Genomic DNA, 12,173 nt, shown 5'->3' with positions numbered 1-12,173 from the left:
CTGTCTCTCTCTCTCTGTCTCTCTCTCTCTGTCTCTCTCTCTCTGTCTCTCTCTCTCTCTCTCTCTCTCTCTCTCTCTCTCTCTCTCTTTGTATTTTAGGGAAGTGTCTACAGGGTATTCAAGGTCTCATTACTAGATCAGACTCATAGTGATCTGCCTGTTTACAGTCTGTTACAGCTGGGATTACAGGCATGCTCCACCATGCCCAGTTTCAGTTGTCATTTCAGCACACCCCAGGGGGAGGGCTGGTACAACAGACCCAGGGATTGAACCCCCAGCCCTTGCACCTGCTTGCAGGCGCTTTAATCCACTGAGCTATTTGGCCAGCCCTCTGTATCTTGATTTTTTAAGCTCTTCTAATTCCTGCTTGTCACCCAATTTGAAAACTGCCTTCTTATTTTCAGGTACAATTAGCAGTCCCATTCCTCAGTCATTTTCTGTCACAGACTGGTGTGTGTGTGTGTGTGTGTGTGTGTGTGTGTGTGTGTGTTGTTGTTGTTGTTGTTTCTACAATAAAATAGCTGAAGCTGAGAAAGAAGGAGGTTTATTTACCTCAAGACTGCTGAGGCTTAAAGCCATGGTGCCAAGATCATCTTGGCACTGGTGAGCGCCTCGTGGCAAGTAAAGGCAGAAACCAGACAGTGCATGTGGAAGAGGTCATACTGTCAGACAGAAAGACAGAGAAACTTGGGTCTCACAATCCTGTCAGAGAACACATCCCCAGCTGACCTGAGGATCTCCCATAATGCCTCATATCTTAAAGGTTTCACTCTCAAAATCACCATTCTGAGCACTGGTTTCCTAATATACCAGCCTTTGTGCAACAAAGTCAAAATATAAATTTCTGACCTGATAGTAAAGTGTGGCTAGAAGGGTTTTGTTATTAAGTGACATACACTGAGAAATCATTTATGAAACATTTCTTAATAATTTCACTGAGATGCCACAGCTAACCCTTATACATCTAACCAAAGCAAGTAACATGTTCTACAACTCACCTTTCTCATGCCAAACTATTGGCACTGAAAATATCTTTTGCTGCCAATTTCTTGAAGCCTTAATGTGTTTACCATAGTGAATTCTAGAATTATAGAAGTGCATTGTGAAAAAGATTTTAATTGCCCCTGTCTCACACATTTCCTGGTGTAACATGTGACCAGTCACTTTATTCAGGAATAAATAATATGCTACCACTTTAGTTAATTAAAAGCCACCACTGCAGTAGCTCATCTTTCTTTAAACAGAGATATTATATCATAATGATTACATGGTACTCTATCTTTGGTCTGTTTACACCTCTGCTTAGCCAGTGTCTTCTGCAGTGCTATCTTTATTTCTTTATCATTCACAGACATAAAGGTGGCTGAGCTGTTAGGAGGAGCATGATGGGAAAGGGGAGTTGGATACACAGAGGAAAGCTGTGGTATCGAACTAGACCAGGAATTGAAGCTTATTGGCAGAAATGTGAAGGTCTATTGGCTTCTTCACTGGGTCAGTCCCTTTTCCTCTTTTTCAGGCAGCAAACATGTCAGAGGAACTGAAGAAGGAGCAAGACACCAATGCTCACTTAGAAAGGATGAGAAAGAATATGGAGCAGACAATTAAAGACTTACAAAAAAGGCTGGATGAAGCTGGACAGACTGCCCTGCTGGGGAACAAAAAGCAAATCCAGAAACTGGAATCTAGGGTAAAAGTTTACCTGGGTAATAGCAAGGCCTTGCCAATCCCCAATGCAAGGGTTACTGTTAGGGAATTTCACGAGTGACAGCCTTTATCACTGTTTTGCTTTTAACATTCTTGGATCTGTCTGACTCAGAGCGCCTGCTCCTGATACAGCCATTCATTTTTGCTTGACTTTGAGCTGGCAAATAGGGTTTTTCTTGGATTTGATGAAATATGCGTTGCCCCTTCCTATTAAGTGGGAATGTTTCTCCTCCCTCTCTCAACACCACCTGGGGACTCTCTGCAAGGAGGGTGACCCATTGTACCCAACACTCCCTCGCTGTCTTCCTTCTGTACCTTTGCTGCTGTTATTTTCGCTGTAGAAAATGCTTATTCCCTCAGTGCAAGAGAAAGGAGGAAAACAAAGCCATGATCCAGAAGGATTCACTGCAGACAGGTTCAGCAAGAGCTGACAGAAATGATGTAGAACCTGCCTTCAGGGAACTTGAAAGCACATGGGAAGACCTATCATGCTAGGAATTTTAAAATTATTGGATCCATTTCAGTGACTATGTACAGGGCATGTGATGGATACTATAAAAGTTAAAAGAATATTTGGCTGGGATTTGATGGCTCAAAGGGGAATCTGAAAGTAAGGCATGACTGTACCTTTACCATTCACCTACACAATGGATACGCTAACTACATATAGTTACGATGATTAAGAATTGAGGAAGAGTTCCGGCACCTGTCCTGGAAAGCACACTTCGTAGCATGGCAGTGGTGAAAGATGGAGGTAGTATGGAGAATATATATCACTTGGGTCGAGAAAGGAAGGGAATATGACATTTCCATATTTCCACACACTGTCAGCAAGAAACAATGATAGCATCAATTAAAAGCTAACAAAATGACTACCCTCAGGAGAGTGCAAAGATGAAATTGAGCCTTCTACATGTACCTCTTTAAAGGCATTTGGATTGCAAAATCATATAAGTCACTCACATTCTTCAGAATTAAGACATAAGTAACACATTTCTGCCCACTTGAACCACCAGTGGTACATGCAGGACTGTCCTGTCCCCTTGGACAGCCTGAACCACTGGCAGTTAGCTGTTCAACATTAGACCATGGAATTCAAATCAGAGCCACCTAGCAGGGAGACATACAAATTTCTGGCCCCTTCGTGAACATATTAAGTCAATCAGAAAAAATCAGTCATCCTTAAAATTTTAATACCAATGGAAGCTAATGAAGCTAACTCAATATCAAGTTAGAGAAATAAAACACACACAGAATTATTCCCACTGACTTTTAAATTTTTAAATAAGATATTTTTCTGCATAGCTTTCATAGAATATATCTTAAGGACCCAAACTGGTGTTTGGGAGAGGCAAACCGCATTTATCATTCCAAAATATCATCTCATTTCTACTAGCATTAAGATGAGTGTGTTTATCCAACAACATATATGATTTTATGGTTTAGAACTAAGGTGTTGTGTGGCCAGAGGTGGGGCTTTTGGAAGGCAGCTGCATCACAGGGGTGCTAAGCTCATCTGTGGGCTGACCTGTGGATGAGGCATAGCTTCCTGCTAGGTGGTGGGCTGGAGGAGGCGGGTCCTGGGGCACACCTGTGGAGGGCACCACTCTTATGGATGCTCATCCCATGTTCTGCCTTCTGGAGACCTTGAAATGAACAATGTTGTTCTGCCTGCCTTCTGCCACGATGGTTCTGCATTGGACCCAGGCAACCCTGAGCTGAAACCATAAGTTAAAATAAGCTTCTCCTTCTTTAGGACATCGGGATCAGGTATTTTGTCCTAACAATGACAAAGATGATATTTTAAAGGGAGCATAAATTCAGAGAACTTGCAAAATCCCTATTTCCTTAAAAATATATGGATACTACTGGTATGTCCAACTCCAATTTAAGTGTATAGAACTCTGTTTTATTTCAGTTGCTCTTTGTCTCTTGTTATGTTGTAGAACCCGTGACAACTCAATAACAGTCGGCTACTATACATGATATGATATTAAGGAGTTACGGTTAACCTTTTGAAAAGTATAATTACAAAACCATTGTTTTAATCATTTTTTGGTATAATAACAAAGTACTTGAGACTGGGTAATTTATAAACAAAGTTTATTTGGCTTATGGTTCTATAGGCTAAGAAGTTTAAGAGTGTGGCGTTGGTATTAGCATGTTCTAGTGTGGGTCTTGGCCTGCATCATAACAGGACATGGGTATCACAAGGTGAGACAGCAAGAATGCTATCAGGAGTCTTTTTTCCTCTCCTTTTAAGTACACTAATGCCATCATTCAGGCTTTGGACCTGTGAATGCATCTAATACTGATTATCTTCTTCCCAAAGACCTCCTCTCTAAGTATCATTAACATGAATTTTGGAATTAAGTTTGCAAGACATTAATAGAAACTAAGTTTGAACAAATGAACATTTGGGAGACACATGCAAATGTCTAGCAGCTACTATCACCTCTTAGCATTACATAAAAACTACCATTTGCTTTGCTAAACCTGTTTTCTACCTTTGTGTGTCTTAATCACCTATGGAAACAAAACAAAGCAAAAAATTCCCTAAAAGTCTTTTAGAAAATAAAAGAGGGAGTCTGTGTTAGCTCACGTCCTGACAACTGTGGATTAAGCACCTGTTGCCCCAGAGTCCAGAACAGTGGGCTCATCCACAGGGTTCTGTGTACCTACTGACCATCCCGGTCTTGCTGCCCTCTCTGGATCACAAGGAGGGTCTGGCTTAAATTGCAGTGGAGGTGAGGACAGTGAGAAGGAGTGTCAGTGGCACAGGCATTCAGCTGTGCAGTGTTAGCATGGTGACAGGGCAGCCTCTTGGGGAAGCTGGCTTGGAGTGGAGAAGGCAGGGATGAGGGCTAGTCTCTAGAAGCCCTCAGCAAGGGGGGCAGCTTACGCCCTTTCCTCACAGACGCCTTACCCCTTTTTGCCCATATCTCTCCTGGCCTTGGACACCATTAAATATAATCTATAGTTTGCTTGGTTTCTCTGTTGCTCTTATGAGAACATATGCTCATACAGGGAATAGGCAAGTGTCTATTTCCTGCTTTATGCCTTGCACTGTGGCATGGTGTGCAGTAGTTAATCTTGTTTGTGTGACTATAATGCCATAGGCAGTTCCTATCATAGCTCTCCCAGGAAGCAGGGGTATAAGGCTGTGAGGGTGATGTGTGTGAGAGCACTGGGGTCTAATTTTCTTAGAGAGTCTGGGCTGAACTTGGAGAAAGATGCTCAAGATGAATGGATGCATTGGCTGAGGGTGCAAATCTGCCACCCACAGATTAGTCTCTCTGCTTTACAGATATTCCTAAACAAACACATGTGTGAGTGTAATACAAGTAATACAAGAGGGGAAGCTGTCCCCCTGCATGTGTTGGCCTTGCACTTCCTTTAGAGTCTTAACAGTCCTTTTATGAGCTCATACAAGGTTCAACTAACTTGGTTTTAGAAAGGATTTTCCCACAAGGTTCAACTAACTTGGTTTTAGGGTTTTCCCACAATGGAGCCTTATTTAGTCTCTAGAATGAAGGAAAAGAAAATAAGCAAACCATCCTCCCTCGACTCCTTTACTCCATTTCATCTGACCTCCCATTGGCAGATATGGTGCCAGCCTTGCTGCCAAAATGAGGCCTGATACCAGAGTTTGCTTGCAGGTTCGTGAACTGGAAAGTGAGCTGGACCGGGAGGTGCGGCGCAGTGCAGAGGCCCAGAAGGAAACTCGAAGACTGGAAAGGGGCATCAAAGAGCTGAACTCCCAGGTATTCCATGAGCTTGCTCCCGTATGCGTGGTTGTTTCTTGGTGTGTTCCAGCCAGAGCTGCATGGCCTTTGGGGACCTCACAGTGCACTCTGATCCTCTGGTCTCCCTCAGTGGCAGACACAGACTCACCTTCCTGGGACTCTTGTGCTGCCTGATTTGAGTCTGGTCCTCTCCAGAGGGGGTACATCATAATTAGAAATAAAAACTATTTATGCTATTCTTAGCTTTCACACCTAGAGTTTGGAGGTCTTTGAGAAAGCTGCCTTTCTATGAGAGGCTGAGTGTAAATTAAGGGGGCTGGTGAAGGCTCAGATGGCCACAGCCCAGCACATTATGTGGGAGGTTGACCAACTGAAACAGGGGACATTTCCACTCCTATTTTCTGGTTGTTCACTCAGGGTCTCTAAGGACTCTTGCTCCTCCCAAGTGGAAAAAAACAAGTGTTATAGCAAATATTTTCTAAGTCTTTCTGGATCTAGCCTGTTGATTCTACTGGTCTAAAAGAAATAATTAAAAAGAGATGAGCATGTCTCTTATAAGGGATTAATACAGTATAATTCTTCAGCTACATTTTTACTTTCTCTTTTTGCTCCTTCTTCCCTTCTGATGAAATAGTGATAGCAATTGTGATTTATTGTTCTCCACTCTAGTGCTGGCATAGTCTTGGCACACAGCTGGTCCTCCCTCCCTCCCTCCCTCCCTCCCTCCCTCCCACCCTCCTTCTGCTTTAGGACAAGTATCCATTGTGACAAATGCACTGTTAACCATTTTCATAGTGGGGTAAAGACCACACAATGTAACTGCACAAATCTCAATGCTGTAGCCTACTAGTGACCTAGGGTATGAAGCAGAACCTGTATATTCCTAGAGTACAAGTCTGTATAGCACATTATTACACTGAATACTGTGGGCGTTCGTATCACCATGGTAAATATTTATGTATGTAACTATACCTAAACATAGGAAGAGTAACTGGAAAAGATGGCATAAAAGATAGTGTTATACTTGCACAGGGCTTTTGCCATGAATGGAGCTGGTGGGGCTAACAGCTGCTCTAGCTGAGTCAGTGAATGAAGTTAAAAGTCTAAGTTGTCCTGTACACTATTGGAAACTTTGTAAACAAAGTATTTAAATATATAAAATATTTTCTCTTCTTCAATAATAAATTAGCCTTACTGTGGCTCTCACTTTATCTACTTATTAGGTCTCACCTTGTAAAGGCCATATTGAATTTTCATAGTGCTGTTCTACTACCTGAATCTTTAACACTTGCCTTTAATGTCTTTGAGGGATAATTAGTATCCACTATGTCTGTCACCAAATGAGTTTATACTCAATAGAAGAGGTAAATGGAGCCAATAAAAATAAACTGTGTTCCAGCTTATGTCTTGATTAAATCTGTTTTTCAGTCTTCATGGAGCTGAAATAGTTTCTTCCTTGGATATGTTCAACAGCTCTGAAATGGAAATTTTGCAATTAAAAGGTTGTAGGAGAAAAGGCATGGAGGAGTACTGTCTACTTGCTCACCTCTCCCCTCTTCCCAGAATAGCAAAAGCTCCATGGAACACAGTTAGGGAAGCTCACAAGATTGCCGTTTTTTAGCCAAAGGCTGAACTGTAATTGAGGACATAAGAATGGCCAGACCAACGTCCCCACAGCTTATTAAATATTGCTTTGTTGATGCACATGAAACAATCTCAAAAAGTCATCTTTTCTGTAATTCCATTATCCTAAGATGATGAATCAATTAGAAAATTCAAGGGACGAGTTGATTTGGTTGAGAGGCGGGTGGTTTTCTGTTTGGCATATATGACTTGTAGTAATATGCTTCATTCCTGGTTTGACACCTCAGGCAGGTAAAGCTTCATCGAGATGGAGACTCATTTAGCTATATTTAACTTCCACTCCAATAAAAGCTGATGGCTTCCTATGACACATCAGAACTGTGTTCATTGATTTCTTACAATTTGGGATGAACAGACTCAACCATTGTATAATTCTCAGATGTTGTTTAGTAAAATGCTCAACCCTTATTTCCTCACTTAAGTCTACACCCAATATAGACTGCTGGGTCTTTCAAATCACCCTCACATTTGAGTCTATTGTTTTAGGCAGAGGAAGACAAAAAAGCTCTGAGCCGGATGCAGACTGTGATAGATAAACTTCAGCTGAAAGTACAAAGCTACAAGCACCAAGTGGAGGCAGCGGTGAGTGCAGCGTTAACCGTGAAGTTTCTGGGCCTCATTTATTTATTTTTTTAACCAAAACACTGAAACTTTATTTGGATCAGAATTATACTTGTCAAGGACCTAGGCAGTATCTGCCTCTGTATAGCACTGATTCCTTCACTAATCGTTAAATGCTCCAGCTGTTCCAGACTGGCTCTCCAGGTGTCCTAAGCATGGTCACATCAGCATCCATGTCCAGGCATATTCAGGGCTCAGATTTCTGGTTTGGTACCAGTTTTTTTGTTGTTTTTTTTATATTTGAAAATTTTATTGATAAACAGCAATGAGACAGTTTCAAATCAAATCGGAAGTACAGTTTCAACAAATAGCACACTGCATATATTCTTCTTAGTGGTTAATTGCTGTACAAGATAGTACCAGCTTTTCCACTCCCCTTTATATCCCCCAAGTCTTGCAGCAAGCAGGTAATTCTCCCCTTTTCCCTACCCCAGCGAACCCTGGCACACTCCAGAGTGGTTTTTCACAGTTCCTCCTTCTCCGCCCCCTTCTTCTGGAAGGCAGTTAGGATGTTTAAGCTCTTCTGGAGCTCCTCTTTCTTCCCATCACTCATCTTATTCTTCTCAATCAGCTTTGTGATTCGAGACATCTCTGTTGCTGGGAAGTCCTCACCTTGATCTAGCACTTTCCCCATGATTTTCAGGTACTGTTCAGCCCACTTCTTTTCAGTCTGTTTCACACTTGACAGGTTGTCCTGCCCCTGCTTCAGGAGGGCCTGGCAGGCCTCCACACCAGAGGCCTCATTTATTTAAGCCTTAGCTAGGTGGCTAGTTCATTGGAGAGGGCCTGCTGGGATGAATGTTGGCCCATGTTCTGGTTTTTCTTGCATGGATTGTTGCTCAGGGAGAATTTGTGCTGCTTTTCCCTCCAGGAGCAAGAACTCCCTCCATCAAGCTGTGGTTATGTGCAAACATGTGTACTACAAGATATGAGCCTGAGGAGCTGGGGAGATAGCTCAGTAGAATAAGTACTTGCCTGGCAAGCACAAGGTCCTGAGTTCAATACCCAGTACCTCGAAAGGAAGGAAGGAAGGAAGGAAGGAAGGAAGGAAGGAAGGAAGGAAGGAAAGAAGGAAGGAGTCTGATAAGAGCAGGGAGCTGGGGTTTGTACAGCGATGGGAAGTTTTTTTGCAGGGTTTCACTCAAGGCCCTCTCTCACCCCTAAAACCTTCTATGAACATAAACCCAGCTCATAGTACTTTTCTCTGATAATACTGTACATGGTTGTGTTGTGGACAAGGCCAGTATACTTGAGCTGTACATACCATCTTTGGTTTAGTATTCGTAGTAACATGGATCATAATTATTAAGAGCCATATATTGGTTTATGGGTAATAATATTTTCAGGGGTTTTAAGTTGAATAGTTGTATTACTTTGCTGCAAACATTACTACATCTAGTATTTATTGACTTGTAATATTAAAGTCCAGCTTCCTCTACTTAGAATAGTACATTGAACTGTGATTTATAAAACACAAACAACTGTGTTCATTGTACCACAAAGCAAGTCTGTGAATGCAGTACTGCATGCATTTGGTAGAAAGTGCCCTGTGGGTTCTGAATCTTCAAGCAACCACAGTTATAAAACTGGATCTTTGTGCTTGCTAGAAAGTCTCAATCCTTATGTCTTAGAGCCAAGTAGGAAGTTCCACTCAATACTCGGAAGCTTATATTCCTTTCACATTTTTCAACTTTCTCTTGTCAGAGAAGAAACTTCCATGGAGGTCTGTCAATTTGCTTCTTTTTCTTATTTCTCATTTTTATAGGAGACACAAGCCAATCAATATCTTTCCAAATATAAGAAGCAGCAACATGAGCTGAATGAAGTGAAAGACAGGGCAGAGGCAGCAGAATCTCAACTCAATAAGCTCAAAATTAAAGGAAGAGAGTTTGGAAGAAAGGTACAGTAAGCATTCAACTTTGTTGTAATTCTTATAGCTTATCGATTTAGATCATTACATAAATCAGTGTAATCAGATATTTCGTGTTTTTCTCTTTAAAATTCTTTTATAAAAACAACAAAATAAAATCTTTCCCTATTTACTGAATTCTACCTGTCCATGTAGTACAAAAATGTTAAGAATTCAAGGATGGATATATATATATATATATATATATATATATATATAGAGAGAGAGAGAGAGAGAGAGAGAGATTGATTTCCAGGTTAACATGAAGGCTCTGGACTTCAGATATTCATTTGTGTAGAATATTCAATAGTCCATGAACATAGGTGATTTTAGAGGCACAAATGGATCTACCAGTGAGCCGGAGTGAGTATTTTCCATGATAGATAAGTAAATGACTTCATACCATGTCAATAAGGAAACTTAGGGAAATGATGTTTAAAACTGAGGAAATGAAGGAGAACAGAGTCAAGAGTCCTGTTTCCTATGTCTCTGCTTTTTATTCTTGATTCTGCACCAAGCATAAAGAATGTTTCTATGTCTCCATGTTTCACTGAATGTTTATTATGTACCAGTGATAGAATTTAATATCACAATTTTATGGGCAAAGTGGAAGAACATCAAAGAACTTCTGAAGTGAGTGTTTGGTGGGGGCAGGGGAGCCTAAGCTTTCTGAGATTTTTCTCAGGGACATAGTTTTTAAAGGAGGTTTGACTTTAGACATAGTGAGTTAAAAGAAAATGATTAGTGTGATTTAGTGCCTATTCATGGGATTCTTGTAAAGAACTCAACACACTTTCCACAATAGACAGGTGTCATCTTTCCACTGTTAAAATTTTAGAGCATGTTGAGTCCTCTTATTTATGATAAATAAACTACTAGTTGCCTTGGAAGGTTAAATTTATTGAGTTGCAATGATAAATACTACTTTGAAGGAGGTCAGATTGATTTATTGAAGAAATTAAAAGTTGATTACATTAAATATGTGTAGTCATAACTTGGCACTTGCCTGTTTGAAATTTATCAAATTTGGGTGTTGACACCTGAGTAGAATGTGTCCTCGTGACACATTTTGACATGAAAATTTCATTCTGGTTTTTGTCATTTGTTCGGTACTTGAAACATGAGCTAGGACTTGTTGATTGATTGCCTTATGACTGCCTTTACCAGCTAAGGCAATTTATTTTGTATTTGTCATTTTTGGTACTCATCATGCCTTCTAGAACCAATTAATAATGAGTACTGAGGTATCACTGTACTTAGGTCTAAATATGAAAAGACAAAGACATTGGCAGCTCCTGAGTTTCTTTATGAAGGCTGAAGAGCTGCTTCAGGGATACGACCCAAGTGAGGGCCTGTAGTGAAGTTTGAATGCAGGCCCAGTTTGTGAAGGGTTTAGCAGCACTAGGCTTTGGATCTCTTGTGGGACCCATACAACGGACTTGGACATGCCTCCCAGATTCCTGAATTTTCAGCTGCAGGAGGGTGAAGGGTCTTCAAAACAGATGCCATACATTGGACTTTGTCATAGTTACTAAATGGGCAAAGCTGAAATTGCTTCTGGGAGGCAAGGATGAATAGAAGACCTCCCTTGGCAGTGCAGTGATTAATTGTTTCCCATTCACAGAAGAAAAAACTGAAAATTCTCAACAGTCTCGAGGAGGAGGTTTTTTGATTACATTGCGTGTTGGGGCTATGGTATAAACTGGTGGGCAGCTGCAGAATCTTTTTCCTTCCAGGAGGAAGGGAGGCAGAAAGCCAAGAAGGACGAAGTATGCTTTTAGGGTGAATTACCAGGGCCTTCTTTCTGTGCTGCAGATAACCCCCTCAATTCCCTGCCTCCCTTTGAAGCTAAAAAGAGTTGGCTCAAGCATGTTTATTTCTGGAAGGGCCTTGGCATAGGGCTGGACATACACTCTCCTGGTGAATGTCACTGGAATTTCACAGAACACATTTCACATTTTGTTTTTCAGGTTCCTGATGAGTAAGCAGCTGCTTCTTATAAAGGACAATGACTGGAGTCAAAAGAAGATTCCATGTTATGGCCAAAACCTTTAGAGCCTTTGAAACAAGCAATTCAAAATTTGTATTTTCATGATGAGAAAAGCAATTAAAATAAAATGATTAGAAACATGTACAAATGAAAGAGAACCTCATTGCTTCCAAGGTTAATGGAAGTTTTTTGATGCTCAGCTGCAAGAAAATTACCTTCTAGCAATTAATATTGAAGATTAAATAGATGCAAGAAATTTTCAATTCTTATGTTAAAATATAGTGCATAGGACTCATGGAAAATATCCTCATACCAATGATGCTCCACAGGGACTAGGGCCTATTGGTAAATGATTATCACTGAAGTTAGATAACTTGGCCTAATTCATTACTACATTCGTAAACCTATGTTTTTAGCCATGAAAATGGATGTAAACGTAGTCACATCAATACTTTGAACCTTAAGCAAAACCGTCCTAATACACACCTTATAAGCCAGATGGTGCAGGGAATTTAACCTACAAGGCAACGGTTTACCCAGCAACCCCTTCAGTGGCAGG

The 12,173-nt window shown here is 40.9% G+C and overlaps 1 protein-coding gene across 1 annotated transcript in view; it reads left to right on the top strand.

The window, feature by feature from the left end:
* Positions 1 to 9,624, top strand: part of Myh15 (myosin heavy chain 15) — a 147,450-nt gene extending 137,826 nt beyond the window's left edge. The window contains exons 37-40 of the mRNA XM_004643969.1: positions 1,517 to 1,687; positions 5,364 to 5,468; positions 7,581 to 7,676; positions 9,481 to 9,624. Coding sequence (XP_004644026.1) covers positions 1,517 to 1,687; positions 5,364 to 5,468; positions 7,581 to 7,676; positions 9,481 to 9,624 — 516 coding nt within the window. The remainder of the gene's footprint in view (positions 1 to 1,516; positions 1,688 to 5,363; positions 5,469 to 7,580; positions 7,677 to 9,480) is intronic.
* The last annotated feature ends 2,549 nt before the right edge of the window (positions 9,625 to 12,173 follow it).

This window comes from Octodon degus, unplaced genomic scaffold, assembly GCF_000260255.1.
Source record: "Octodon degus isolate 3935 unplaced genomic scaffold, OctDeg1.0 scaffold00187, whole genome shotgun sequence".
Classification (NCBI taxonomy): Eukaryota; Metazoa; Chordata; class Mammalia; order Rodentia; family Octodontidae; genus Octodon; species Octodon degus.
This window is presented reverse-complemented; position numbering and strand designations above follow the sequence as displayed.